The 26,348-nt window shown below is 38.0% G+C and overlaps 1 protein-coding gene across 1 annotated transcript in view; it reads right to left on the bottom strand.

Annotated features, from left to right (window-relative positions):
- The window catches only part of FAT1 (FAT atypical cadherin 1), a 114,932-nt gene that overhangs the window by 19,291 nt on the left and 69,293 nt on the right, over window positions 1-26,348 (bottom strand). The window contains exons 4-15 of the mRNA XM_012724933.1: window positions 23,826-23,887; window positions 20,797-21,126; window positions 20,297-20,507; window positions 17,970-18,109; window positions 13,971-14,246; window positions 13,642-13,852; window positions 6,695-10,762; window positions 6,085-6,281; window positions 3,577-3,730; window positions 2,549-2,782; window positions 1,401-1,790; window positions 19-233 (exon numbers count right to left, since the gene is read on the bottom strand). Coding sequence (XP_012580387.1) covers window positions 19-233; window positions 1,401-1,790; window positions 2,549-2,782; window positions 3,577-3,730; window positions 6,085-6,281; window positions 6,695-10,762; window positions 13,642-13,852; window positions 13,971-14,246; window positions 17,970-18,109; window positions 20,297-20,507; window positions 20,797-21,126; window positions 23,826-23,887 — 6,488 coding nt within the window. The remainder of the gene's footprint in view (window positions 1-18; window positions 234-1,400; window positions 1,791-2,548; window positions 2,783-3,576; window positions 3,731-6,084; window positions 6,282-6,694; window positions 10,763-13,641; window positions 13,853-13,970; window positions 14,247-17,969; window positions 18,110-20,296; window positions 20,508-20,796; window positions 21,127-23,825; window positions 23,888-26,348) is intronic.

The raw sequence follows: 26,348 nt of genomic DNA, 5'->3' as shown, positions 1-26,348 counted from the left end.
GGGAGGGTAAACACGCACAGTGATGACAGGCTGCTCCAGAAGGGCATCTTCAGTGACGACCGCGGTGTATGTGCCCTGGCTGAACACTGGGCTGTTATCATTGACGTCGGTCACGTTAATGCTCACAGTGGCGACGTCACTTAGCGAAGGTGTGCCCCCATCCGTGGCTTCTACAGTGAGGTAGTATTCATGGGAGTTTTCATAATCCAGATTCTCAATGATAAATATGGCCCCTACATAGAAAGTAGAGTAGTTCAAAATGTGACTCTTTTTTCCTACTATGAGTGAAATAGACAAGAGTCTTAAACAAGCTCACTTCAAAAGATTACTTTATCATTTATACATGTTTTCTAATTTCCTCCTAATACTGTACATAAAATACTCAGTTTGCCCAGTCGTGGATCCTTCTTTGGTTCTCAGTCATTTTCCTGTTACTTTTGTGACATTTAAATTGCTTTCCCATTCACGAGCAGCTATGCAGCCCCCCTATAAAAATGATGACACTGATTTTTGCAAAGGATATTCATTACAGATTTTAAGAAATAAAATAGAATTTAAAAAACATTAAAATACTATTCTTTTAGTTTCCTTTTCATATTTTTTTCACAGAAATGTGTACTTTTTTTTTTCAATCACTAAGCACTAAGTTACCTTGCCTACATACTATCATTTAAATAAAAGTCCTTTAACATCTTTCATTTTCATTTGTTGTAGTCCATCCTACTTAAAAAAGAGAATGGGGCAAGGAACCTAAAAGTCATAAATTCATATTTAAAAATAGCAGCATCTGAAATAATCCCATGCAATTAGAGTTTGGATGGAACAGCTTTTTATAATTTGTACAACTTACAGTTATTGTAGATCACACATTAACAAAACTACCAAGCAGGAGTCAATGGTACCTCTGAGTTTTAACTTTGTTGGTGGTCATTCACGAGGGAGATTGAAAGTACTTTAAATGTTACATGTTGCTAGCATAGTAAAGAAGCCAAAGTCATGAATTGCCAACACACCCTATAGAAACTAAGGTCCAAGAAGTAGAAATACAGTTGCACTTGGGAAGCTACTTTACATTAGGTTTGGATGTAAGAGGGATGAAATTAAGAGTCACATTGTGCTACTACCGTCCACTTTTCATCTTTATTAACTACATCTTTACAAAACCACTAGAGAGTGACACTTTAATTTTCTAGTTAAAGTGAATCCGTTATAGCTTATAAGGGATACACAAGAAACATTTTACTTTGCAGAATTTGAACGTTTCTGAAACCATTTTAATCCCACTTAAAGTAACAGAAAGGAAATGAGTTTTATCCGTCTCATTGTGCGAGATAAAGTGGCGGGCAATTTAGTCTTTTTGGCATCATAAAGTACTTCCTCTCATTTACAAGGTAAGTTACCTGTTTTAGAGTCTATGCTGAATTTTCCATGTTCATTTCCACTCATGATTGAGTACGTGATTTCTGCATTTGCTTCAATATCCCGACTTGCTGCATACACTTGAAGAACTTCAGTTCCAACAAGGATGTCCTCGGACACTGTGACACCATATTCACGGTATTCAAACACCGGTGGGTTGTCATTTATATCCAAAACTGATATTACAACGGTGCCCGTAGCTGTCAACCTTCTTGGCAAACCCTGATCTACAGCTTTCAAAGTAAGAGTGTACACTGCCTGCAATTCTCTATCCAAAGGTCTTTCTAACCGAATGATTCCAGATAATTCGTTAATGGAGAACTGCCCATCAGCAGAATTAATCAGTGAGTAGGAAATTTTTCGATTCAATCCTATGAAGACAAGACATCATGTTAGAGTACTCCAAGAAATGTTAGCAAGTTTTTTTAAATTACAAATTAAAAAATAAAAATGCTAATAATATATTTTAAAATAACTGTGACCTTAAAAAAGTAAGCTTCTAGATTTAGATTTTATGGAGTTAAAACAAATAGGATTTCATGGCTACTTAACACTTAAAGATGATTATGTAGGAGCTTATGCTATAATACCTAGTCAAGTCTTTTAAAATAAAATCTATTATCTAGCATCAGTGACAAAACTTTGCGAAGTAACATTTTTGCTATTGTGCTGATTCGTTATTAGTGTGACTAAAGGAATTATTTTTATTCTCTGCTATCAAAATGTTGTGAATATACCTATCCTAGAGTTTTATTATCTCCATAAATTTAAAGATTTGTAAAACTATCAACAATACTGCATAGTTTTGATTGTGCTCCTTTGAGACTTACGACCTCTCTGCCACTAATAGTTTATTCATAAAATGCTTTAGTAATTAATTCAATGGGATATGAACATCCATTAATACAGCCGCTACCCAGAATTCCAAGGACACCACAGATCTATTATGAAACTTGGGTACAGCTTGAGACTTTAAACATTCATTTAAAATGAATCGATTTATCTAAGGAATTCATTTTATCTTAATGCTAAGGAACTGATATAGTCACGAGTCATTCCACACAGCCTGGTAAGATAAGCCAACCAGCCCGGGTTTGGACTGTGTTTCAAGACAGAGGTTCTTAGGTACCTGCATCCGCATCTGAGGCCTGAACTCTCGTCAACAGTGTTCCGGGCTCCGTGTTTTCAAACACGGTGATGGTGTAGGGGTCAGCAGAGAACTCAGGGGCATTATCATTCACATCTTCCAATGTCAGCATAATGTTAGCCTGACAGGACCTTCCTCCTCCATCTGTGGCCTTGACCAGAAGATTATAACTTGGTTGCTCCTCACGATCAAGGGGGGCTAATGTTTTCAATTCACCTAAGAACAAACAAAAATAAATGGACTCACTTGAAATTTAAAATGTGAATTGCAAAAGCACATCTTAATTTCTCACCCTTTTCTCTCAGAATTAGAGAACCTGAACATTCCTTCCTTAGAAAACAATTTTATCAGTTAGTCAACAAGTTTTCTGACACAGTGAGTTACAGGCCGTCACACACTGCCAGGTGCCAGCACTTTAAGTCATAAAGATCTTGAGGCAGGACCTCCTGCATTATTTAAAATGTCACAAAAACAAAGCAGCTATCTAACTTACTAAATTTAACCTGAAAATTGGATTCATATGTTCAGCTAATACAGTGTGGGAGGATGAATGAGAGGGGCTAAAGAGGAAACTGTTACTTGATCCCAATTTTAAGACAATAAATCATAAGAAGAAAACAATCTGGAAATATAAAGACTGAATATAATTAGTCATTCTAAAGAATATGTTGAATTATAAACTTATGGTCAGGAGTGAAAAAGAAAACAAGTTTTACATAAAATAAAGCAGAAAGTCTGAAATTTATTTTAACTTCTGAGTTTTTTTAAATGAAGTTGTATAAACAAATTCTAATTTGTAAATATTTGGCTCAAGTAGGTTTTGGTAGTATTGTTGCTGTTACCTCACCCCACATTTTGTACATACACTTGATTCAATTGTATTTTCTATGTCTGTACCAGAGTAAATTTCAAGAATAAAATGTAATTTCAAATTTTGCATGTTCTCTCAAACCACCAGCATGTAATTTTGTTAGAACACAGTTACTTTTGCAACCAAACTCCATCATTACCTGTGTCTGGATTTAGCTTGAATTTTTCTGCACCTGGACCAAATAATGTGTAAGTAATTTCAGCATTGGAACGGATATCTGCATCAGTAGCAGAGACCTGCATGACCAGCTTCCCGGGAAAGGCATCTTCTGGAATTGTCTCTGTATACAAAGTCTGCAAAGATTTTAAGCAATGTCATTAACATAAAACATTAGAAGTCAATGACTACCAAGGGAATAAAGGAAAAGAAACCATTTAACTAACACTAGAAAACACAGAAATGACTAAAATTAAAATCCCAGTTTCTTTCAAAACTACTTTTCACTTAAAGCAAGGAATCATGTAAAAGTTAGTAATGCCATACATAACGCTGACCATCTAATCTGACATTTAACCTACAGAATTTGAATATGATTGAGTTGGCTTCATATTTACTTTAATTTAAATTCTTAAGAGGAAATACAAGCAATACTCCATGTTTACCTAAAGCCTGGCAGAAAGAAATGCCTGTAATAATCTTATTTCCAATAGAGGAATGTAGTTAGTGTCTGCAATTGTTTAAATAACTGCAGTTGTGACAGAAACATCCATGGTCTTGGAACAACACAAAGTCTCTCTACAATGCCACAGGGATAAGGGATGCCTGGCTAGCCCCTTATTAATTACTCTCTTGTCACCCTTTAATTTTCAACAAAAATGAACACTGTTTTCAGTTCCAACTATTCAGGAATCCATACCATGAGCCAAAACATACGATTTTGCTCAATTTATTTTTCTAACTTGAGCTCAATCTTAGCATCGTAAAATGCTCAAACTGCATTTTATGACTAATGAAACAAGATATTTTGTAGTTGTGGTGGTTTCAAATGACCCAGTATCATAATTTTATTACTCTCCCAAATAATACAGTATTATATACAAATAACATGAAAGCATTAAAAACCAAACTACACTTAAGTTTCCTACATAATATATTATGTATCTCCACTTTGCCCCAAACACTGTCACCAAAATGGCTAAGGGATGGATTTGAATTAATCCTCATCCCTCAGAAGTTCCATGTCCCCTGACTGACTTTATATCCATCTCCCGAGAACAACTCCACCACTTCCTACAGCCAGCTCGCCGCAGCGTTCTCCAACTCCTCCTCCAAATCTCCTTCCCATCTTCTCAGCCTTCCCTAACCTACCACATGCCCTCCTTGTACTCCCAACTCTCTTCACTGGCCAAATCTACTTGGTCATTAAAGCAAATGCTTTAATCTCCCGCAGGCTGAGTGCCCGTCCACATCAAAGTTCTGAGACTGCCATCTCCAAGCCAACCACAGGATACCCTCGGTCGCTCACATTTCAATCACCCTTTTAGCTCTGTCACAATCCTGCTTCTAAACGCTCGATCCTTCTCCCCTCTCTATAAAACTGTGTTAATATTCTCTTCCTTTCACCATTGCTTTTTTCTCCCCAGGAAAATATACATCCCTACTCTTTTCCCCTTTTTAATTACCCTTTAAAATTAATTCAATTATTAGTTATCCAGTTATTAGTTTATAATAAAACCTGTAAATTTTACACCTTCTTCCCCAAAATTCTACCCTTAATTTTACCATCTTTAAATGTCATTTAAAAAAAAAACTTTCAACTGAATGTCATTGCCTTGATTTACAAAACCTCACTGGAGCTCCCTCTAAACCCAAATCAAAGCCACGCTTAGCACACTTGGCACACTGTTACTTCAGGCAGGGACCGGCTGGTCTCTCTGTAGTCTTTTGTCTTCTCATTCTGTTGCCATTCGCGGACTCTCTATTAACCTTTTAGTTTCTCCTTGTTTTCACTCTTCCTCATCCAAATGGACACACCACCACCACCATCACCACCAAGTCCACCCCCTTTTAGAAACTCCTAGTTCATGTCCTTCCTAACTTTCAAAGGCAAAACGATTCAGAGAACCCATCTTCTCTAGGGTAACATTCGGTTTCCTGGAATGGCCCTAACAGTAAAATCGAGTTCCTCCTCGAGCTCACTCCCTTTCCACTTCCACGCCTGCTTCTCTAATCACCACCTGCCGGAGGCTAAGGCTGAGCCACTCAGCTTGGGGTAATCCTGTCCTAGTAGATGGTGAGCCCCACACAGCAGGAACCAATCATTGACCTCCTAGTTTCTCTACTGTATGAAAATGTCAGCATCCAAAAAAAAAAAAAAGACTCTTAAAGCAAAAAACAGCTTTGTATAAAGGATGGCCACGAGCTATCTCCCCAAAGAAGCTCATCTCCAAATGAAGAGATCCCTTCATTTAAAACATAGCTGAGGTTCTGTCCATAGCTCGCATTATTTTTGAGCGGCTCTAACCTTTCCAGCACTTTCCCAACTCGCTCTGAAGCTACCTAACTTATCCCATTTAACAATCACTTCTACTTTACCAGTAAGAGATTACAAAACACATTTGAATCACAACACAGGACAATCCTATTGAAAGGTGTAAGAAAGAAATCTGGATTTATAATGCATGTGTTTAAAGAAAAAAACACCTACCTTTTCACAAACTGGACTGTTGTCATTTGCATCAAGAACTTTGACTTCAACTATAGCTTTTGATGAGAAGGTCCCATCAGTTGCTGTTATAGTCAGAAGATAATTGTCTCTTTTTTCCCTATCTAGAGGCTTCTTCACATAGACCTTCCATTCACTTTGTATATTTTCAATAGCAAACTGCCCCAAAGGATCCCCTCCTATAAGATGAATTGAGGAAGTTGATGGTTAAATTTGTTCAAATAGAAAACTAAGTAACATGAGAAGCTGTGCTAAGATTGTATCATATTATAGTTTAAAAGAGAAAATACAGACTATAAACAAAACTTCAGCCCACACTAAAACTATGTATTTTTTTAAATGACAATTATCTACTATATTCTAAGTATAAAGTTCAAAATATGAGTCATAAAAATCAAAAGCAGACTAATGAAAGTATACTGGTTCTGCGCAAAAAAATTAAATTGTAGATTCAGATGTAATTTCTACTTATTTTGGTTATAACTAATTAGAATAATCCCTGTAACTCCCCATTTCCATAGACTGTGAGTCTCAAAGTGTTTACATCTAGAAAAGTTTAACTGTAAATTCATCACCTAGTGTAGATGTTTACCTGTTATGTGGTATGTAACCTGTCTGTTAATCTCTTCAGAATCCGCATCGGTGGTGCTTAGGATGGCGATCACACCCCCTGGTGGGTCATCTTCACTCACTGTCCCTTTATAAATCTCAGCTGTGAATCGTGGAGGACTATCATTGACATCGGTGACAGTAACGTCCACCACACCTGTGGAGGACAGTTGAGCCTTTTCCCCATGATCTGATGCTACCACTTTAATTTGGTAATTGTCTCTCTGTTCGTGGTCAAGTTCTTTTAGGGTGGTAATCCAGCCTGTGTCCATGTTGATGGTAAAAGATTCAATGATTTCCGTACTTTGTGACTGATCTAGGCTGTACATAATCTGGCCGTTGGTTCCCGAGTCTAGATCGGACGCCCTGACCTGGATGACTTTACTGCCCCCTGGCAGGTTTTCAACAACAAATGCCTCATATGGGTTAGATTCCAAGACAGGGCTGTTGTCATTTACATCTTTCACTTGGATACTAACGTCTACAGAAGCTACTACCTCGTACTCCTCATGAGAGCACCTGGCAAGGACAGAGAACTGGTACCACTTTGTTGTCTCATGGTCAAGCCTCTTCTCCAGTTTCAGTCTCCCACTCTGTCTGTCGATCACAAAGAACTCATCTCTATTACTTTCAGGGGTATTCCCTTTGACTAGACTATAAGTAACAGCCCCACTGTGTTCTGCTTGGATGACATCTATTTCTGTCCCAATAGGCATGTCTTCTGAAACTGTATAGGTATAAAATGGTTCTGAAAATTTTGCAAGTTGCATTTCTGGTGGAAGTATCTTAACATAGACTGGAACCACAGATTCTTTCGATGGAGACCCATTATCTACAGCTCTAACAAAGAAAGTAAAAAACTCATTTTCTAAGCCAATTAAGCTTTCCTTTGTAGTAATTATGCCAGACAGTTTGTTAATTTCCAAATTCTCTTTAACACTGTCAGAATCTGCTTCGATGGCATAGGTGACATCCGCATTGGATCCCTCATCAGCATCACTGGCAAGAACTTTGATGACAGATGTTCCCTTGGGCACGCTGGATCCGATGTTCACTTCATACTTGGTTGCCCGAAACTGGGGTGCATTATCATTGTCATCTGTTAGGATAACATTAATGGTGCAGAAAGCAACTTTTCCTCCAGCATCCTTAGCCATTAAACGAACTGAGATTACTTTTTCTGCTGGAGTTTCTCGATCAAGTTTTTCCAAAGTAAATATCTGTCCCCTATCATTTGTGTAAAACCTGTCTTTGGCAAAGTCATTTACAATATGGTAAGTGATATGACCATAAATACCAGAATCCCCATCAACTGCTTTAACCTCCATCACCAGGGTGTGTGAGGGAGCATTTTCGGCAAGCTCTACTTCATATTCATTCTGAAGAAAAACAGGACTGTGCAAATTGCCTCCAACTACAGAGACGTGAACCTGAGCTGAACTTCGAAAGACCCCATCAGAAACAGAAACGTTAAGACTGTAAAGTGGCTTCAAGGTGTGGCGGCGCATGTTGGACAGGGTGATGATCCCGCTTTCACTGTCGATGACAAAGTTCTTATGATCGTTGCCAGACAGGATGGAATATTCCAGCTTGTCTAAGTCTGAACTGTCTGCATCATAGGCTTTTACGCAGGTCACAAAATGACCATGCGTGGCATGCTCACTGATTCTGGCTTCGTAAATCTGTTGGTCAAACAGTGGTGGGTTATCGTTGAGGTCAGTGACGTCCACTGTGACAATCAAGTCACTGCTCAGGGGGGGCATACCGCTGTCGACGGCCCTCACAAAAATCTTGTGCTGCTGGAACTGCTCATAATCCAAAGTTCTGACCAGTGAAATGAGACCAGAGCTGCTATCTATGTGAAAGTGGTCATGACTCTTGCTGTGGTTCCCAAACATGTGGTATGAAATTCCTCTATTTGTTTCTGAATCGGAATCTGTTGCCCTCACTTGGACAACAGACGTGCCAATGACAGATGCCTCGGACAGGGTGGCCGTATAGGGCTGGTGGACAAACACAGGAGGGTTATCGTTGATGTCTTCTACTATTAGGTCAACAAACACCTCAGCGTGAGCACCAGTCAAGGAGTCAGTTGCCCGTATGCTGAGTTTATAGGCTGGGTGGGACTCAAAGTCCAGGGGAGCTATGACATTTATCACTCCAGTGTTGAAGTTAATGGAAAACTGGCTAAAAGGGTCTCCATCTGTGATGCTGTAGAACACTTTCAACCCTTCGGGACTATTGGCTTGTACGTGGACCACAGGACTGTGCATCTGGATATTCTCTGGAATCTCTGCACTGTAGAAAGGCTTTTCAAACACAGGCATGGCTTTATTCCTAACAGTGATTGGAACTATAACTTCAGCTGAGAAAGCTGGGTTTCCTCCATCTTTTGCCACCACTGTGACAAGGTACTCTTTATTTAAGGTGTCGGGTTCAAATTGTTTTTTCAACGAAATTTCACCTGAGGATCCAATTTGAAAGTGCTCATGATGTTCCTTGAGGTAGTAATGTACTTCCCCATTTCTGCCACTGTCTCTGTCCACAGCAGTAACACAGCGAATAACATGACCCACCGCAGTGTCCACTTTCACAACAGCATAGTAAGGGAGGTTGACAAACACTGGAGCGTTATCATTTTGGTCTTCTACGGTGACCTTCACAACAACATGGGCCACTGCGGAAGGCTTATGTTCTTGAGTCACCTCGACCACCACGTCGAATGCCTCCTGCTGCTCACGGTCAAAGGGAATGCCAGTGCTTGACAGAACTCCTGATGTGCGGCTTATCTTAAATCTTCGGTCTGGGTTGAGGATATGATAAAACAAAGGCTCATTAATTGGATTTCCAACAGCAGTAATGACAGCTAATGTTCTGGCTTCTGTGGAATTCTCTTTCACTGTTGCAGAGTAGAAATCTTGGGTAAACTTTAGTTGACTTTCCTTGCTTTCTTTCACATTAATTTTCACAGAGGTGAAACTTGCAAATCTGCCATCAGATGCTCGAACAGTTAACTCATAGCGACTTCTCAGCTGTGTTGTGTTTTGTACAGTTATGGTACCAGTCTTATAGTCCATAAGGAACTTCTCTCCGATGTTGCCTTCAGTGATGGAATACATTAATTGTGAGAATGCGCTTGAATCAGCATCTGTAGCATTTACTGTGATGATTTTTACTCCTTTGTATGTTGGCAGCAGAAGAGATGCTTCATATAATGATTTGGAGAACACGGGAGGGCAGTCATTAATGTCAACAACATGGATAGTCACATTAGCTGCATATTCAGCAAACAGACGCGGTGATCCCATGTCATGCACTTGTACAGAAAAATGAAAATTATGTGCTTCTTCATAATCCAAACTTAGTACTGTATGAATAGCACCAGTGCTAGAATCAATAGCAAAATATTTGTGCATAGATGGTTCAACGATACGGTAAACAAGCAAAGCATTTGATTCTTTATCAGCATCAGTTGCACGAATTACTAATGGCACATTCTGTTCTGTTAGGATCACACTGTTAATTGAAGCTGATTCACTAATCAGTCCTGTATATTCTGCCTGTACAAAAACTGGCAAGTTGTCGTTTTCATCCTGAAGATGTACCACGACAGTTGTGTTAGTAGACGAACCAGCCATGTTGGTCCCTTGTATTGTCAATGTATAGATAGGCAAAGTTTCATAATCCAGGGCTTTCTGAGTGATGATACTTCCAGAATGTGGATTAATATCAAAGGCATCCGCTATATTTCCATCTTTTATTTCATATACCACAGATGACTGACTATGAGCTGTAACCATTCCGACAAAACTCCCAATGCTGATAGTTTCACTGATTTCAACAGAATATTCTTTTGATGTAAACTTAGGAAAGGCATTGTCAGCAACTGTGACCAAGATATGCACAGAAGTTATTTCACTCATTGGTGGATTGCCTTTATCTGTAGCCTTAACCATCAAATCATATTCCACTTGATGACTTCGATCTAATTCTTTGGCAGTTTTTACAGAGCCCAAGATAGGGTCAATTGTGAAAGAATTTCCAATATTTCCTGGGAGGACAGAAAAAAAAAAACAACAACTATGTTAAAGAAAAATACAAGGATCAATAGAAGTTACAGCTGAAGATGCAGAAACAGAGCTATCTTTTTAAGTGATACTACATTACACTGTATTACATTACTTTCCATTATATCTTAAACATATTTATTGTAGAATTTTCATTTTTAAACTCCTTTCATTTTTAACTACCTAAAACAAGGCAACTTTTCAGTTTTGTGTAGAAGTTAAGCAAGAAACAGCCACACTGTCTCTCTATTGGTTGAAGCAAGAAAGTGCTGTGGAAGGACCAGACTACCTGTGTGAAAGAGTTAATAGTTTCCCAAGATTCCTTCAAAACCCTCTGGAATATATTTATATCACCTATGTGCAAACCCTCAAGATTCTTACTATGAAAGGAAAGACTTCAATTCTCTAAGAAAATTTAACATATTTTGTAAGTCCCTCCTAGAAAATATTAAAGAACTGATGAAGGAGTGAGAATTGATAAATGGGCTTGAGTCACTCACCCCACTGTGTAATAAAGGTTTTTAAGATTCCGACATTACCGTGTCTACATTTTCCAGACCAGTTGATTCTTCAGCTAGTAGTTCTCATTCACAAAAGAGATGCCACTGTTGGTTCATATTACTAGGAGGGGCTGAGGGCACTATTAAGATGCAGGGGCAGGGAGCAGGGCTGCTGTGGGACACCCTACAAGCACAGCACAGCCCACTGAAGAGGGTTCAGGGCTCCAAAGAGTCAGTAGTGCTGAGGCTGAGAAACTGTCAGGTAGTTTCACCTGGTGTTCTTTGGACTTTATCCAGCTACATCGGATAGCTATTACTAGGTATTAGAGATGCACAAGGAGCTACATATCCAGCTCCATAATATCCCATAGTTTTGTACAATCAATTAAATCATTACTTAAGAACCCAGCAACCTCGTACAGTGGAGCAGTTCACTATCATATGGAGAGATCATGGCAGTGTAAGGATCTTGAGATGCAATCCACCTGTACATGCTTCATTCCTCTTTTTGTTTGTTTTACATACAAGGGTCTAGAATGCATTATCACAATCAAAGAACTGAATTTATCTTCCCTAAATGAACTATTTCATTCACCAAAAACAAAATTGACTTGATTATGAATAAACTGTTAAATGAAAAGCCCTGCCACTATTTTGTAGTTCTTATTATTCCAAACATACACCTACATTTTAATGACAGCTACTTCCTATAAAGTAATTGCTTAGAACAATTTTCATATTATACTAAATCTGTAAAATTTTAACATCCAAATTCTGTACTGGAATAGGTCTCTGGAATTATTTATTCTTCAAGTGGAGACACAGTTCCATTCTTGAAATACCAAATTACTAATCCCATCAGTCATTACAAGCATTTGAAGAATGCACATGCTTTTACTCAGGCACTAACAATCATATTTTAACCACCCAGTTGTTGAAAATTATGTGAAAGCTAAGGAAAAGTTTAACATTTTCTCCCACACAAACCCAGTCAGTTTGTCCATGAGATAATTATTTTATTGAAGTGTTCAGGCATGCACAAGTGGAATGCACTGTTATTTTAACAGCTAAGTTTCTGAACCAGAGGAAAAAGCTTCATCTTTATTCCAGGCACTAACTACGCTCCAATACATTTTAACACTGCACACACTGGCAGTATATGAGATCTTATTTATGAGCAACGGAACAAATTTGGTCATTTTCAGGAAAATAAAACTTCAAATACAGTAAGGTAAAAAATAGTATGACCCACATGAAACACACAGACTAAGTACTGATTTTTAGAATTGCTATCCATTTATTCAGCTTTGATGAAATGATCTAAACTTACAGTTCTACCAATGCTTAGAGGAAAGATACAATTTCTAAATATGCAAAGTATGAATTTCTTTTTTCAAAGTCAAGTGGAAGGTCTCAATCTTCTAAAATCACTACAGAGGTAGATGAATGAAGGTGACAATGCATCTCCTTAGACTAACAATAGCACCGAGAAAGATGGAAACTGCTTTCTTGATATTATTTAATCACTTATTCATAGTGTTTGGCATGAGTATGAAACATCCAGAAGTAAGGTTATTTTTACTGTATAAATCCCAACTGTAGAAGCAGATCTCTGTTTCAATCAGGGTAGAACTCTCGTGTAAGAAATGTATCTGTAGAGCAATGGTAACCTCTACCTACCAAGCACAAGAATGAATGTTCCTAGCCAGGCACCAGGCACATAAATTGCACTTACTTAATCTAGGGAACGACTTACTGAGTGAATAGCAGCATAAAAGGAACACCAGAAAAAAACAACACTTTGCCACAAGTATTTCTTGGTAAGTCACCAGCAAGACTCCTCTCTCGCCCTACCACACCTCAATGAAATGTCGAAGCCATGGTACAGTGGGTCTTCTTTGCCTTTCTGCCTTACCCAACCCACACAGATCCCTTCATTTTTCAACACATATTAAGCCCTACTTCCAATCTAGGGGACTAGTCCCAACCCACCCATTTCTGTGAATGAAACACAAATGATGAAGGAGCATGAAAGTGACAGAAAAGTGAAACTTGGGAGGATAGGAGAGGCATGATAACCACTTTGTAAGGTGTGACTCCGTTATAACTGGAGGAGTCAGCAACCTGTCATGGAATTCCCCATTTCTTCCCAAGAGAAAAATTCTCTGACTAAAAGTAAACTGTGAAATCACTAGCTCATTCTCCTATGAGTGCTTTACATTAGCAGATACTACAGAGGAATGTGATTGAGTGCTAAAGTTATTTAGAAATTTTGAAATGGTGAAATAGTAATACTTCAATTATTTACAATTTTAGAAAATTAGAAATTTACTTTCTAAACCTACTGAGTGCCCCCAAGATACCTGATTCAATGGAGTAGAGCACTTCAGCATTTTTCCCTTTGTCCTTGTCCAGAGCTGTAATCTGCAACACAACTGAGCCAGCAGCTGCTGATTCATACACCCGCCCTTCATATGAGGGACTCGTGAACCAGGGTGCATGGTCGTTGGTGTCGCTAACGTTGACGACAATCCTTGCAAAGTTGCGCTTCACAGGGACATCTTGGTCTCGCACCTAGAAGAATCATCATCATCATCATCATCATCATCATCCTGATGGGGGGGTTCCTCGTTATTGTTTAAAAATCACTGTGAAGTAAAATGACAGGAAAAGAAGGAGCAGAAAGCCCTACCATGACTGTGAGAACATGCTGGTGGATAGCTTCATGATCAAGTTTCTCAGAAGTGTAGAGAGTGCCAGTTGCAGGATCAAGACGAAATTTCTTGAGGCTCAGTGGATCTATACTACTCTGCAGGGTATAGATCAGTTTGTTTTTCTCATCCTTATCGACAGCACTGATTTGTAAAATTTCTGTTTCTGGTACTGTGTCTTCAGGAATAACAACTTCATACTTTGATGTAGAAAATTGGGGACGATGGTCATTTGTGTCTATTACTTTGATGAATACCTATAATAACAAAAAGACCCATAATAATATTGCTTTTTATGATGCTTTACTATTAAAAGAATAATCAGGTACATATTAAAAAAAGACTGATTTCTTAGCGAAATGAAATCCAAGAAATGAAAAAAAAAGAGAAACTTACTTTATTTATAAAGCAATACCTTTAAAATTTCTCATTAATGTATATATTACACCTCAACATGAGTAGGATAACGAAGACTTTTCTAAATTCTTGGAGCTAATTTCAGAGGAAAAAAGTAACGCCTCTCTCACATTCCTTTCTTAAATGCAGGCCTAATCTCTTGTCACCACAGAAGAGATTTCTAGACTGTTCATGGCAAGTTAACAGTTTACTAGGATTTACAGGTGACTAGTTTCATGTATCATATTTGAAACTGTAACTGTTACTGAGATGAATATGTTAATTATTATTTAAATTTGCTGTTCTAATCTTTGAGACTCCAAATTCCATCCTGTTTATTTTATATATAATGATAAATGAGAAACATACTTTAAAATTCTTATTATATTTTTGTAATCATAAAACCTACATATAAGTAGTAAATGATTTATTTCTGAAAAGCAATTTTAGACACTAAAAAGATAAACTCTTCTTCAATATGTGAAGATATTTCAAACAACAGATGTTTCAAAATTCAGCCCTAAGCTCAATTTATAAAAAGAATTTACTTTGACAGTAAGAATATTAATTTCATATTGAAAAAATATATATATATATGAGACATAGTAAAACTCATTATCTACTGAAAAAGATTCTTTACAGTTATGAATAAGAAATCTAAGCTTCCTTGACACACAGGAAAAAAAGTGTTTGTTAGTTGAAATGGTGTATGAGGGGCCAAGTTCTAAGAACACAGAGTTAACATTGTTAGCTGCACTGTGCAGGTATATGAACTAGAGACCTTTCCATGAAGACTATACTGGTGTTCCCATGGAACACTAAAACATCAGTAATGGATTTGTAACTTTAAACTTTACATATTCACCCAACTGAAGAAAGGTGTTAGGCGAATATTTTAAAACTACAGATATCTCACTTGTAAAGGTTAATGGTAAATCAGAAAGAATGACTATAAATGCTAGTTTATGTAAATCAAATCACTGCCTATTCATTTCCATTATAAATTAAAAAATTATTTTCTCATGAAATGAGTGACGGGCAGAGATAGTTCAATCCCCTTCTGTGATCAATGAATGGTAACTGAAAGGGAACAGCTAAGTAAAAGTAACCATTTTGGGGATAGCATTCAACTGAACTTTTTTACTGGTCCTGTGAATGTTCGGCACTTGCTTGTATTTACTGAAGGGTGTAAATAAGTGTACACCAGCCCAACTCTTGTGAAACTTTCAGCCTCCTCGCACATCCAAGCCTACTGTGATCTGGAACACTTTTGAGGAGGAGTTAAGGCTTTGTATCCATAGACTTTATGTTGGAAGATGAATGTAAATTAAGTGGAAGAGCTCAGTGAAAAACAAACATCCTATCCCTTAGCAAGTGGAGAGAGGAGGACTTGGAAATTAGGGATAACATAATAAAGATGCAGGAGGCAGGTGTGTAAAAGGTATGACTCCACAGCAGAGGCTGGAGAGTGATGGGTCCTGTGCTCTGAACCTTCCAATCAGAGGAAACTGATCGTAACCTCATTTTCTTGGTCAAGAGACCACTCTGAGAAGTCAGGGCAAAACAAAGTGCAGAGATAGAGAACGGAGGTGAATCAAATGTCAAGCAGGACAAGACTCTAGGCCAGTGTTGATGTGTAGCAACTCCATCTGAGTGCTTGCTGGGTGACAGGTGCACCAGGACTTTACCGTCCTAGGACCCAATGAAGAGAACACATTACCCCTGTTTCCCAGATGAGAAAAAGGAAGCACAGAGGAAGCAGTCACTTGTCCATGGCTGTAGTCTTTTTTCAAACCCTGCCTGGACCAAAGTATGCACTGCTAATGTGCAAGAGAAACTGGGGGAAGAAAGGACAAAATAAAAACATCAAAGCAAAGCTCTTTTAGAGAAAGAAAAAAATGACAGCTAGATTTGATAAGTTACCTTGAGAAGCCACGTAACTAACTTGCATTAATACCTGTCAGCACCAAAGGAAAAATGGCAGGATAGGAAGGCCAGACGAGCTACTGAGCAGAGCTCTGGCAGTTAAGTCACCACCCTCCCTCTGCCTGATTCTGTGGGGGATGCCCCTGGGACTAACCAGACAGTGTTCTCCAAACCTCTGGAACCTGACCTCAAAGCAGCACAACCTGCTCTGTGGGCTCCTGAGTTTCACTGCAAGCCGAATCTGCCCTGTGGTGTTCTCATGCCTTATCAACGCTTTTCTGATCTGTGTCCCCCTTCCTGTGGAATTTGCTGCCACCCAGATTCCTATCTCCCTGTTCTCAGTCCTGAACTGGAATTGAAACCTAATTACTAATTGTGCCCTTTGCCCCACACCTTAACGGGTCATCTGGGGCTCTGTGACCATTCTTTGATATCCAGGATACCTTTCTCGGCAGGCTGTGCATTAGAATGTTATCAAGACTCTGAAAATAACTCAAAAAAAGACATGGAACTACAGATAAAGCACTGAAGTTTAAGATATTCCGTGTCTCTGGTGCGAAAAGTAGACTAGAATATATTTCCTGGGTTTTACCAAATTTTAACCCATCTATACCATAACCCATATTTAGTTTTTTTTTTTTTTTTTAAGATTTATTTATTTGTGCATACAGAGCTGGGGTGCAGGCCAGAGGCTCAGGGGCGGTTAGAGGCTTCACCAGAGACAGAGTGGGGAGCAGAACAGTCAGATCTACGAAGTACACTGCTGAGGGGAGCAGCGGGCGGGTCAGAGAGGTCTGCCACGCCATGTGGTCACCTCCGGGGCAGGCGGGAATCGAACTCATGCAGAAGTGGCTTTAGCTTCTTAGTGCTGTGCTTTAACCTGCTGCGCCACCAGGGAGGGCCCCATATTTAGTTTTTAAACATACTACCTAAAACCACAACTACTGGGAAAGGAGGTGCTAATTATGCACCCCTGCTACGTATATGCTCCTCTAGAGGCGTCACCATCAGTGATGAGAACACTTGGCACAGAGGGTCAGTCACTGCTGTTACGTTCCCTTTGGTATACAAGCAGTTATATTCTTTAAAACTTTCAGATTTACCCTATTAAATTAAAAACAATTCTTACTGTTTTTATTCTTGTTTCCATGCTCTACAATCTAACTTCTACAATAAGTCACTGACAAAACTGAAATTTTAACACTTTGCTAGAAAGTATATAGAACAATCTCAAATTAATTATAGACACGATAAAAAGATAAGCATTTGAAGAATAAAATCTTTGTACAACTAGTTTTAAATTAGTTTTTTATGCTGTTAATTGAAAAGTCATTCTAGACTATTAGTTTTTATTCTTCATTGTTACCAAGAATTAGCAGGTGACTCATCTCAATGAAGATTTAAAATTGTATAACTTAAGCCTAGAAAATTTAAATTCAGAAACATTACTTTCTAACATTTGATTTCCTCCTTTTACTTTTAGGATAACAGAGTATACCCAAGCCTTTGATATGGAAATCTGAAATCCTAGTAGCTGACCATCCTTTACTTACCAATAAAAGTAAACTGTTAAAGAAATTATTACAACAATTTGGTCTTTCAATCAGAATATCATCTTAGCCTCTTCTGACAGATACATTCTTGAGCAGTGCACCTACCTGAGTGGATACTGTGGTGGTTCCATCTGTAGCCTCAACTGTGAGGTTATAGTTTGATTTCTGTTCTGCATCAAGAGGTTTGGCAATGATGATGGTTCCAGCGCTCTTGTCCACATCAAAGTGGCTATCATAATTGCCACCTGGTTTGAATTAAAACAAATAGAAAAGTAAAAACAGATCACATGACGAAAATTTTGGCTCTCTAATTCTTAACACTAACCAATAAAAGGGTAAAAACAAAACTTCTGATATACTGATCAAGCAGATTTGAAAATTCTTGTCTTGAAAAGACAAGAGCAGCCAATTAAAAAGCCAATGCTTTATTTTAAAGGCAAGTTGAGCCTTAATTATCAGCAGAACTACGAATTCAGAGGAAGCAAGAAAGCAACTCTGAAAACAGGAAAACACTGCTGCTGATGAATTACTTTCAATTTCTTTTGTCAGGGGTTCAGAATGTCTTTAATTTGTACTTACTAGCTCTATTACACGTCATGCAATAACCAAGTTGGCTATTTACTCAAAAAAAGTTTTTGAGACCTTTTGACCATATAGCCCAAGTAACTATTAAAAACAAGTGGTAACTCTTAAAAAGAGTGGTAGTTAGTTCTAATTCATACACTGCAAAGAAATCTTTTCCCACTGTCAAGCATAAAGCTTAATGAAACAAAAGTTTCTGTGCTGCAAACATTATCTTAACACAGTCACAATTATATCCTCAATAAACTTTTTGCAAACCCACTGAACTTGAAATACCTGTATCAACGAAATGAAATGAAATGAAATAAAAGTCGTGAAAACTGAAGTTTTATTACTAATCTAACTAGAAAGCAAAGCAAAACAAACACACAACAAAGACTCAATCACACTGAAAACTGCAGGCAAGGGATGTATGAGAAATCGGTATGTTTGCAGCTGGAATGAGTGGCCATCTTTATACTATGGAAAGAAGCAATGAAAGACAATCACTGGGAAAAAAGTCTTCATAACTGATGCTTATTTTAGATCTCATAATCTGAGGCAAATTATGTGATCTCAGCAGATACCTTCTGCTGTACAGTTCAGGTCACAAGTCATCTGAAAGATGTAAAACACTTCTCTAGCCAGTGTGTCTCCTGGCACAGCCCCAAAGAGCAAGCGAGCATGGAAGGCAAGCACAGAGAAGGAAGAGCAGTCAGTCAACAGGTCCCAAGGCAGTTAGTGTTGGTGGTAAAGTCAACATCAACTCGAAACGTGATAGGATTAGCAGAAAGCAGGCAATTTTGATTGTAAAATGGTGACACTGATATTCATCCTTTTTTCTTTAAAATTAAACCATAATGCTTTCACAGGCGTTGAAGACATCTGTAACTTCACATAAGGACACCACCTAGGATGCTGCGCGAGGCCAAGAGGGCCACCTGCACCTGTGGGGTACACCCTAATGCGGGGAAGGGCCGGTGGCTGAGGAAAGGGGGGTATGAGCCTCCAACCAGAGAAAGACCACAACCCATATGCTTCTGATCTGAAATAGCCTTAGAATTAAATTGTTGGGAAGAAACAGAGTGAAAGAAAAATTAAGATGCCAAAGATTATTGGGGAAATTTATATTGGAAGAATATCACATTCCATGTGTAAGTTAAATTGCATGACAAAATAAAAGAATTGGTGCAGGCATGTAGTTTGTCTCTAAAGGCGATTTAATCTAGTAACCTGCTTCCTACATCAAATGCGGTAACGAAAACTTGAAAAGCAGTAAATTAGCACTGTATTTTTAAAGTTACACAGTTACAATTTGTAGGTTTATCCCTTTTAAAATATTGATATGTGACAATCAAATAGGAATAGCTATATTAAGTGTTCAAATCATAATAAAAATTATGTGCCCATGCTATACATCTTGAAGAAAAAATTAAGCCAGAATTCTGAAAAGAAACATTTATATTTTTCTCTATCATACATTCTTAAAAATCTCATTTCATTTATACAGCGCACCTATTTTAAACAAGTTTAGTACAGGTTAGATATCATAAAAATGTTTGCAATCAAAATACAACAATTTTTATCAGACTATATTTTATTTATTTTTTATTTTGTCACACCAACCAGAAAATGAATAATCATGAGTGTATGCCATTGGCTTCCTGGGTATTATTTATTTCACTGAGGTGATACTGGCTTAAAACAATTGTATATGATTTGGAGATAGAGAATGAAAACCTTCAGGTAAAAATACTGTAATTTAAAACAAAGTCTCAACCACTTATCAGTCTTAGATAATTCTGAGACATGCATAAACACACACACATCAGAAAGCCTCTACAAGGACCATGAAAACGAGAACTGCTTACCAGTGATGTCAAACCAAAGAGGAGTGACAGGAGGCTCAACAGGTATCATCCCTATCATGTGAGTGACAGGATCGCTTTCCATCACAGTGAAGGTAAAAACCGATTCCTCAAATGAAATTGGTTCCAAGGATGGTTTGGGTTTGGGGATCCATTCAATATGGAGGCGAGTGGTTGATGACTTTTGGGGGCGACCATTATCAACTGCCTTAATCTATAGAATATGGGCAGAGGAGATAAAACAGCAAAGTAGAAGTTACAAACTATAACAAAGCATGGGGTGGTTCAATCTCACACAAAAGGGTTTCAAAACTTCATAGTCGTGTTTGTATAAAACACATGTTTAATGCTTAATAGCTGCCTCGTCATAACCAACTGAACAGAGAAAAGGCATCCCAGACACTGCGTGCATTTACAGAATACAGATAAAGTTACAGAAGACAAAAGATACAAGTAATTAACAATTGCAGTTTTAGAAATTCAATAACTAGTTTTTAACTCACTGAAAGAATATCATATTCTCCAGCTGCAGAAAACTTCTTAGATGAAACCACTCCAGTTTTTGGTTCAATAAAAAATTTGCCAATCTCATTTCCTTCTTCAATGCTGTAGGAGATTTCTGCATTGGGCCCATCGTCTTTGTCTGCAGCTATAACACGATATATAGGCTCTCGCTTAGCGTTTCTTTCTCGTTCCGGTTTTTCCCGCTCTGGAAGTTTGATTTGGTAGAACTTTTGCAGGAATTGAGGCTTGTTGTCATTTTCATCAAGAATTTTCACAATTACTCTTGCAATGGTTGATCTCGGGGGACTGCCATTATCTGTCACAGTGACCTGTTTTTTTGTTTTTTTCAAGGAAATAGAAATCACAAATATTTTTAGGATGTACTATATAAAAATGAATACCTGCTTTCTAATGATAACCAGCCTCTGTATAAGCCTCTACAATGCTCATGTTCCATGACACATCCCATCTCCTCTCATCCTGACGAGAGCCTGGGAGGAGGTGAAACCACACCTCCTGTGCTCAGATAGAGCCCTGAGAACCTGGCAGAGGTGAGAAGGCCTAACGGTGGACCTTGCTCTCTCGGCAGCGTGCCACTTTTCCTTCTACAAGCTGAAATGGAACGGGGCTATTACCAAAATGATAAGCAGGCAAAAAACAGTTTTTGAGTCAAGGAAGAGACATAGAAACACTTTGAAAATATTTGAAGAGCCCTCTTAAAAACAATAAATGTTCTATATAAAATCTCGACATATGGCACTGAAAAACTGTCATTTTTTACCTTCATCAATAAAACGAGCTAAATCGCCAAATTAAAATATGCCAAGCATATGCTCCCTAATTCTTTTTTTTTTTTTTTTTTGGTTCTCATAGAGAAGTTTTTAAAGCTTAGAAGGGTGGACACAGATTTCTAAGTTTAAGATCAACTTGTAAGATTTTCAGTGAAAGAAGCATGAAATAGTTTCCATTCTAAGCAAACTTCCCACACATTCAATATAGGAGAGACCCCAGGACTGTCCTGCTCTATTTCTATAAGTACAAGTGACAGCCACCGCACTCTAAAGCCAATGCTCATGCTTACCTCAGGGAGTACATTAAAGATCACGTCTCCCACCTCTTGTCAATTATTTATTGAAAGACTATACTGCGGTTGTCCATGAAAATTACTTTTGGGAGAAACCGTTGTAAATATGAGTGTATTCTGATGGTGCCTACCGGAGTACTTAAGTAAAGTAGTTGCTTCATTTCATATAATGACTTCCTTTCCTAATCTCACAAAATAAAAAAAATCACTATTTTAAGTTCTGAAATACTACCTTTTCATCAATTTTCATAAGAGCTTTAGAAAAAAAGAAAACAGAAAGAAACACAATCCAATGCTATGCTTTTTAATATCCATCACTAAACTGTTCAGGCTTGATTGCCAGTGGTCAGTTACACAGCTTTTAATATGTGATATAATTTTTTTTCCTTCACAAGTTGACAATGAAATCAACGGTTAACTGGTGACAGTCAGGCCAGTGTAGCACTGGCTGACAAATAAACCACAAAGGGACTACATGAAAAGAACAAGGTGTGTACACAAACTATTACAAAGTCTAATTTCCCATCAAGGTCTTCTTTCCAAGTCCCAGGTTTCCTCTACCTGCCCCCACCCCGCATTCGGGACTCCCTGAGGAAGGAGGGCGGTGGAACCAGGCTCAGCCCACGGTGGGGGCCGCGCAGATGCCCATGTGTGTAATCTGCCACCCGGGGCTTTTTACCATCTGTCATTTCTTCAAGGACTCTTCTTCTTGTCAACCACTATAGTAACTGAACAAAACTCAAAACTGATCTATCATAAAGAAATGAATTCAGAGTTACAGCTAAATACTTCGGAAAAACTTTTGAAGAAATCACTAACTTTAATTGTGGTTGTCAAAAGCACCTTTACAAGACAGGACTACAATTCATGGACACACATACCCTATAAAATCTAAATGGAGCACTGGCAAAGTTTCAACATGTGGACCAAAGATGAAGTAAAGCAGGCAGCATAATTTAAAAGGGAGGATTAAAAAAAAAAAAGCAAACAGTAATTCAGAATGTTCCCAATTATCCATATTGGTAAAATGGAAGAGCTGTGCAGATCACTCACAATTAAACAAAAGCAATGGCTTTTAGCTCTAACTCAACAATCAACACTAGCCTTTAACATAGGATAGAGGCAAGAGCTATTTTTAACATATGACAGCTATGTTAAGTAATAGTTACCAGGAGACAGTAGGTTAGTTCTGCCCCTTTTTCCCCAGCAGGGGCTGCTGCTTCCTGGTTTGCAGGCAACAGCACCCAGCACCCCCATCACTGCTTTTCATTTTCATCCCCCAAATTACTCCCACTCCTTCTCCAGCAATGTGTTTCCTGTCCAATGGCAATAAGACAACCAGGAAATAATAAGTTGTGTTTTCCCCACTGGAACTAGAAGGCATTTCTAACTGAGAGAATGAGAAGCATCACTAACAGGTAACACCTCAGAAGAGCATCTATCAGACAACTTCCAGCTGCCTTACTCCATTTTTTACAATTCAGTTTACAATGCATAAACAATGCAACTGTTTAAGAGCAAAAAAAAAAACTGGAAGTAAAGGACAGCTAGAAAAGGCTGAATCAGGTCTATTAACAGTTGCACAAAGGTTTCTCAAAAAACAGTATGGGGATTGAGGAAACTGCAGAAGACAGAAACATATCACTGATGTGGATGAACTGCAATTCAAATAAATAACTGCTTTTAATTTTGTTTGTTCTGTATGTATGTGTTAAAAATACAAAAATTATAATGGAACTGAGAACAGCAGCTGTAGATTCTGAGGCTAGAAGAGGTATAAGGAAACACGAACATGTTTTTTTTATTATTTTTTCTTTGTACTAACAAGAAGCAACTAACAACGAAATATTAACATCTATGAATACTAATTAGTGTGAATAAGGTGGCTCACTTCCAGGATATTTATAATATATAAAAGTAATTTAAAAATAAAGAAATGCTTACTTCTAATATGTGTTCATCTTGCTGCTCTCGGTCTAGTTTCCTTGATGTAGTTGTGATGAGACCTATAAAATATTAACAATTGCTTAATCCTCATGAAGTAAAGTTAATTACAAGGTATTGTGATTGAGAGTCTGGAAAAATCTCTTTATTACCCAGAAAATGAAACAACCAATACAGGAAGTTATTTTATTTATAAGTTACACACTGTACATTTTCTCATGGTATTAATTCTTAAATACCTTGTGTAGATGACAGGCATGTTAAGAAAGTGAACAGTTCTATTTCCCCTTGTCCATTAGTTTCAATATAAATTCTGTCAGGACAGATTTTTTTAAGTGAGATTAAGTAATCCAGGATTTAATGTCATTGGGATCTCCTTTGGCTGCTTCATATATGAATAACAATCAACAGAAATAACTTATAATTTATTCTACAATAAACACTGGAATACACTATTGACTATGATTTATAGCCTTTTAATTACCCATACCCAAAAATGAGTATTTGTTATAAAAAAAAAAGTCATTTTTCAGGTACTATTCTTCAAATAACACTCATTTAATTTCCACTAAAAGAAAACTTGTTAACCCTCTTCTCAATTTTTTGAGTTTTCTATCCAAGCAGAATATCCATAGAATAGAAAAGGCTGGATAAATATGTTCTTGTGCTTTACACCCCAACAATTCCCTTAATACTAAATATCCTCTATAATTAGTGTTGATGACAGGTGCATCTGGAAAAGCCCGCCACATACTCTCCCTCTGGTCAGGAGAGTCCCATTGTGCAGAGACAACTGCTAGGACTAACCTTCAGTATTTACTTCAAATTGTTGACATTTAACGACAAACTTTAATGTCCTCTAAGTCCTATTATCCCTATTTCACAAAACCATAAGCTAAAAGTTATTCAAAATATTTTTTTCAAGTCTGTGAATGAATAGTTCATATTTTTAATTTGTAGTATTTTTTTTAACATCAATCAAAATCAAAATCAACATTATCCTCCCCACAGTTTAAAGCAATACAGTCTGTTTAATACTAACAAAAGACTATCTTATAACCAGGTCCTGGGGTCCCCCAACCCCTTTATAGATTAGAAGAGGGTCAAAGAAAATGTTTTAGTGCTTAATGGTATGAAAATGTTGCTTCATGCTGTACAAGCTTGATTTTCATTACTGAAAAACCTTTTAAAGTTAATTCTTCTCCCTCCCCCAGCCCCAAAAGTTTACCATCCTCTCTTGCCATGTTCAAAGGAAAAATGGTATCTGCTTTCATGGAGTGTAATCTTTCATTGCACAAATGACATTAGCAAATAAATTCCCATTAGCAGTTATTATGCCCCACTTCACAACTTCACTGACAGCACACTAGACTGCTAACAAAAGATGTGTTTGCATCCATACCACCAACCGAATATACAACAAAAGCAAACCTGACCATCAACCATGACTACTACTATCTGTTCTGTATGCCTCAAATTAACATCCCTCTGTAAATTCAAATGGAACATTAATTCCATTCAAATACAATTGATTGCAATGGTCCTGCTTTATCACTTCTGCCCTAGCTACTCCTATCTGCTCCATCACCTCTCATCAAAAATAGGAACCCTTCCCTGAAAGGCTAGTTTGGGGTACTATTGCTGAGTTCTCCAAGCTCCTACTCTGGCTTAATCATAACATCACCCTCCTGCCCCCTGTGCTGATTCCCCAGCCCAACCTCCTCCCCGCCTCCCGCCTTTACAACCACTTATTTAACTCTTCTTTCATCCTGTAAGGCAGACTCCTTTCTTGTATTTGTCTTGGTTATACCACTCTATCTCTATCACCCTCAGAAAATACTTAAATGGACAAAGATAAATTTCTCAGAACTGTAGATACAGAATTGGAAAAAAAAATATTACAGTACAAGAGACAAAAACACTAAACTTGAAAACTTAGAAATAATGGTACAAGTTTTTTCCTTATTTGTAAGGAACAGAAAACCATTTCACATGGATTTCCTGGCGAGATATGAATGGTGGTCTAGACAATGGTGGTATCTAGCAGGCAGACAGGCATTCAGTGAAGTATAGGGATGTAGTCAGTCAGAGAGATGAGGGTTACACCACAGCATAGAAGATGAAGACTCAAGAGAATGGTGGGCCACAAATCAGTAAAAAGGATGGGCCCACCTTATTTAAGTAAGGGGCATCGATGTTTAGAAAGCCATGAGAAACCAAAGACGCAGTGGCAAGAAGAGATCTTGTCCCAGAAGAACTGAAAAGAGAATTTTAGGAGAAAGTCTCTCCCTTAATCCTTCAGAGGAACAGAAAATAAAATGAGAGTCACAGAGGCAGGAAGCAGACTAGAAAAGGCCTTTCTTTAGGAAGAGGAGATTTAGCATGTCAGTGACTACAAACGTGAGGGTTGATGCTGAAGATAAGATAAGGTAAGCCGACCGAACCTCCGGGAGCCAGTAGACCCAGAGTATACTGAAATCTAAATTACGAGGAAGCGATTTCATGACCACATAAGAGACCAGA

The sequence above is a fragment of the Condylura cristata genome, unplaced genomic scaffold (genome assembly GCF_000260355.1).
Source record: "Condylura cristata isolate star-nosed mole 26May11 unplaced genomic scaffold, ConCri1.0 scaffold00014, whole genome shotgun sequence".
Taxonomy (NCBI): domain Eukaryota; kingdom Metazoa; phylum Chordata; class Mammalia; order Eulipotyphla; family Talpidae; genus Condylura; species Condylura cristata.
The sequence above is the reverse complement of the archived record's forward strand: the minus strand, read 5'-3'. Positions and strand labels throughout refer to the sequence as shown.